This window comes from Danio rerio, chromosome 17, assembly GCF_049306965.1.
Source record: "Danio rerio strain Tuebingen ecotype United States chromosome 17, GRCz12tu, whole genome shotgun sequence".
Taxonomy (NCBI): Eukaryota; Metazoa; Chordata; class Actinopteri; order Cypriniformes; family Danionidae; genus Danio; species Danio rerio.
This window is the reverse complement of record NC_133192.1, coordinates 3,740,001-3,744,254: the sequence shown is the minus strand read 5'-3', so window position 1 is coordinate 3,744,254 and position 4,254 is coordinate 3,740,001. Positions and strand designations below refer to the sequence as shown.

The following is a 4,254-nucleotide window of genomic DNA, read 5'->3' as shown; positions in this document are numbered from 1 at the left end:
TACATTTTTACAATTTAGAAAACATGTAATGAAAAAATAACTATTTGAAGTATGATAAGTTTTAGTAACTAACTTTTATCGGCAGCGCTTGCATATACCGTTAAGTACAAACTGTTTTTACAGCTGTTTCATCATTATTTATCTTACTTTAAAACTCACATATTTTTGATTGAATACATTAAAACGACATTACTGCATATTAAAGAGAAAATACAATAACAAAAGCTAAGAAAAGAGAAAGAGAGAGAGAGGAGGGGGGGGGGGGGGGGGAGTTCTTTACAAAGCCTCAACGTGTTGACGTAGACAGACTCAAAGACGTCAGGCGCACGCACGCACACATGGCAACCAACATGGCGACAGCGAAGCTTCACAGTAGAGATGATCTGTTGACAGAAAGCTTGCAGCTCTCAGTATAGCTGTGAAAGATGAAAATACAGCACAAATATAGTTATGAAGTATTGTTGGTATGATTGTATGACCTCAAACGTTCATATGAACGATCAACGCGATGTATTTTCAATGAAACGCGAGTATTTTGAGCATGAGACTGCCAGAGATTCTCATTATGGACAATAAACCAGGTAAATGAGAGATTTGCTGAATAAAATACAATATTCTGAACAGATGTAGACGATTATTAAATGTAGAACTTGCTATTGATGTTTATGTTTAGCGTTTATTCATGCTAATGTGCAGTAACAGTACTAAACAAAAAGTACTATGGTATTACTATCGGTTTCTAGTAGTTACCGTTATAATAACATAAAGTTACGTTTTTGGATATCACATTAATAATACTATCACATTCATTTGTACTATTTTAAAACCAATTAAAGTAATACCATGTAATAAAAACTGTGTAATACCGTTAAATTTGTTGTTTTCTGATAAGAATAGTGTATACTAATATCATTTAGGTGTCTTTTTAATATTATTACGTTTTTAGATATCACAATAATAATATTACCACATTTATTTTGACTATTTTGATACCAATTAATAGTATAATTATCTAATTTAGGTGTTTTTTTCATTATAATTTCGTTTTTAGATCTCACACAAATAATATTACCACATTTATTTTGATTATTTTGAAACCAATTAATAGTATATAATCATCTAATTTAGGTGTTTTTTTATTATTGTAACTACGTTTTTAGATATCACACAAATAATATTACATTTATTTTGATTATTTTGGTTGCAATACCATGTAATACTATTGATTTTGCTGTTTTCTGATAGGAATAGTATATAATAATATCATTTAGGTGTTTTTTTTATTATAATTGCGTTTTTAGATGTCACAAATAATAATACCACATTTATTTTGACTATTTTGAAACCAATTAATAGTATATAATAATCTCATTTCGGTGTTTTTTTTATTGTAACTACGTTTTTAGATATCGCACAAATAATATTACCACATTTATTTTGACTATTTTGAAAATAGATAAAGTTGCAATACCATATACTCCCATTAGATTTGTTGTTGTCTGATTGGAATAGTATATAATAATCTCATTTAGGTGTTTTTTATGTTTAGGTGTTTTTTTTTTATTAAAATTACGTTTTAGATGTCACGTTAATAATATTACCACATTTATTTAGACTATTTTGAAAATAATTGAAGTTGCAATACCATGTAATACCATTAAATTTGTTGTTTTCTGATCGGAATAGTATATAATAATCTCATTTAGGTGTTTTTTTATGTTTAGGAGTTTTTTTTTAATTATAATTGCGTTTTTAGATGTCACAAATAATATTACCACATTTATTTTGACTATTTTGAAACCAATTAATAGTATAATAATCTCATTTAGGTTTTTTTTATTGTAACTACATTTTTAGATATCGCACAAATAATATTACCACATTTATTTTGACTATTTTGAAAATAATTGAAGTTGCAATACCATGCACTCCCATTAGATTTGTTGTTTTCTGATCGGAATAGTATATAATAATCTCATTTAGGTGTTTTTTATGTTGAGGAGTTTTTTTATTTTATTATAATTAAGTTTTTAGATGTCACATAAATAATATTACCACATTTATTTTGACTATTCTGAAACTAATTAAAGGTAATACCATGTAATACCATTGGATGTGTTGTTTTCTGCTAGGAATAATATATAATAATCTCATTTAGGTGTTTTTTTATTATAATTTTGTTTTTAGATATCACATAAATAATATTACCACATTTATTTTGACTATTTTGAAATTAATTAAAGTTTTAATACCATGTACTCCCATTAGATGTGTTGTTTTCTGATAGGAATAGAATATAATAATCTCATTTAGGTATTTTTTAAATTATAATTACATTGTTTAGACATCATAAATAATATTACCACATTTATTTTGAATAATTTGAAAAGAAATAAAGTTGCAATACCATGTAATACCATTGGCTTTGTTGTTTTCTGATCGGAATAGTATATAATAATCTTATTTTGGGTGTTTTTCATGTTAAGGTGTTTTTTTTATTATAATTACGTTTTTAGATTTCACATTAATAATATTACCACATTTATTTGGACTAGTTTGAAACAAATTAAAGGCAATACCATGTAATTCCATTGAGTTTGTTGTTTTCTGATAGGAATAGTATATAATAATCTAATTTTAGGTTGTTTTTTAAATGTTTTTTAAAAGGTATTACCGTTGGTAATGAATGTAATATTCTTGTTTCAGGGTTCTCTCTTGGCTCATCTGGTAAACTGATGGATCAGTATCTGATTAAAGACCACATGCTGTCACATTACAGAAAGCTGTATTCAGCAAAAGGTAAGTGCATAGTTAAAATACATAAGCATATCAAGTTTATAGATTTTTGTATATTTGCTATCAAGCCGTTGACTACTGGAAAGTATTATTTGGTATTGAGGTTAAGTTGGTTTTATATTCGCACATTTGTTCATTTCTGAACAGTGACAGCTTGTAACAGGGTCTCTATTAGGGCTGCATGATATTGTAAAAATTTGACATTGCAATATTTTTTTTCTGCAACATATGTTGCAATATATGTAATATAATATATTGCAATATAATTTTAAATAACTATTTTTTGCAAAGACTTTAGATTGATTGGGATGATTTTATAGTGGAGTGAAATATAAATATATTTTTATGTAATTTATTATATGCAGGGCTCGAAATTAACTTTTTTACTTGGTAGCACCGGTGCTCCCAACTTCAAATATTTAGGAGCACCAAAAATTTTTTAGGAGCACCAGAAAAAATTTAGGAGCACCCACCAAAAATGAATGAGCACCGCTGCAAATTGTTTTTTAAGGGATTTATTGTATTTTAAAACAACATTAATAGAACTGACAAAAACTAGAAACAACTATAACTAATGCTGCGAAGACATTGATATTTGTGTGCAATAATTCCAAAACGAATGTCTAATAATTAGGCCATAGAACATTAATGATGATAAAAAATGACAATAATAGTAACAATGAATTACATTTCTCATTATGATGCTGCCTTGAATGTGCATGAATGTAGGTTATCTGCTATAAAAAGTCTGTTACTTTATGAAAAATAATTGTATAGTTTACATCAAACAAAAATGAAGCTTTGCAGTAAGAAATGTTTATTTTGTGCTGCTGTTTATATTTGCATGTCAATTTAATAAATAACATTTCTGCTACAAAACAAACAAAAGATTATAATAAATCATTCAATTCAAGCTGCAAAGCAGTCATCAGTAAATAAATATAAAAATAATATACATTTCAAAAAAGAATAGACAAGAGAAAGTAAGTAAAGTCTCACTTCTATCACTCTTTAAAAGTTTTGGTTTCAGTTTGTGTCAATTTAAAGGTTCAGTCTGAGATGATCTTCATTTTTCTGTGTTAGTGGAAAAGCAGGCGAGTCAGCCGAGCCAATTTATGAGCAGGCAGAGCAGGATTCTTGCGCTAACCATCGGCGCAATACCGGTCTTTGTTATGAGCCGCAGTTTCAGTGTAAACTTAGTAAAGGCGAGCTTCTTTGGCGATGATATGTACAGTATTAGATTTGACTTTTAGCGGACATTTGCGCTGAACACGCAGTGAATGCAACGCATCGAGATTCGGGCACCTTCTCCAAGAAGCGCGTACTCGATTGATCTCAGCTGGTGGATCATTATTCACCACGTGACGTGTCATGATCGCTTTCATCTGCGCCTCAACTTTAGGTGGGGTTTGCAAACCTGTGTGCTTTAAGTTTTTACTCTTCAGCCGTTTGCATTTC

At 28.7% G+C, this 4,254-nt stretch overlaps 1 protein-coding gene across 2 annotated transcripts in view; it reads left to right on the top strand.

Annotated features, from left to right (window-relative positions):
- The first annotated feature begins 336 nt into the window (after positions 1-336).
- The window catches only part of spata7 (spermatogenesis associated 7), a 28,687-nt gene continuing 24,769 nt past the window's right edge, over positions 337-4,254 (top strand). For both annotated transcript variants that reach the window (XR_012393160.1, XM_003200294.7), the window contains exons 1-2: positions 337-581; positions 2,707-2,799. Coding sequence is in view for 1 of the 2 variants with exons in the window: in XM_003200294.7 (XP_003200342.3) it covers positions 542-581; positions 2,707-2,799 (133 nt within the window). In the remaining variant the exon portion in view is untranslated. The remainder of the gene's footprint in view (positions 582-2,706; positions 2,800-4,254) is intronic.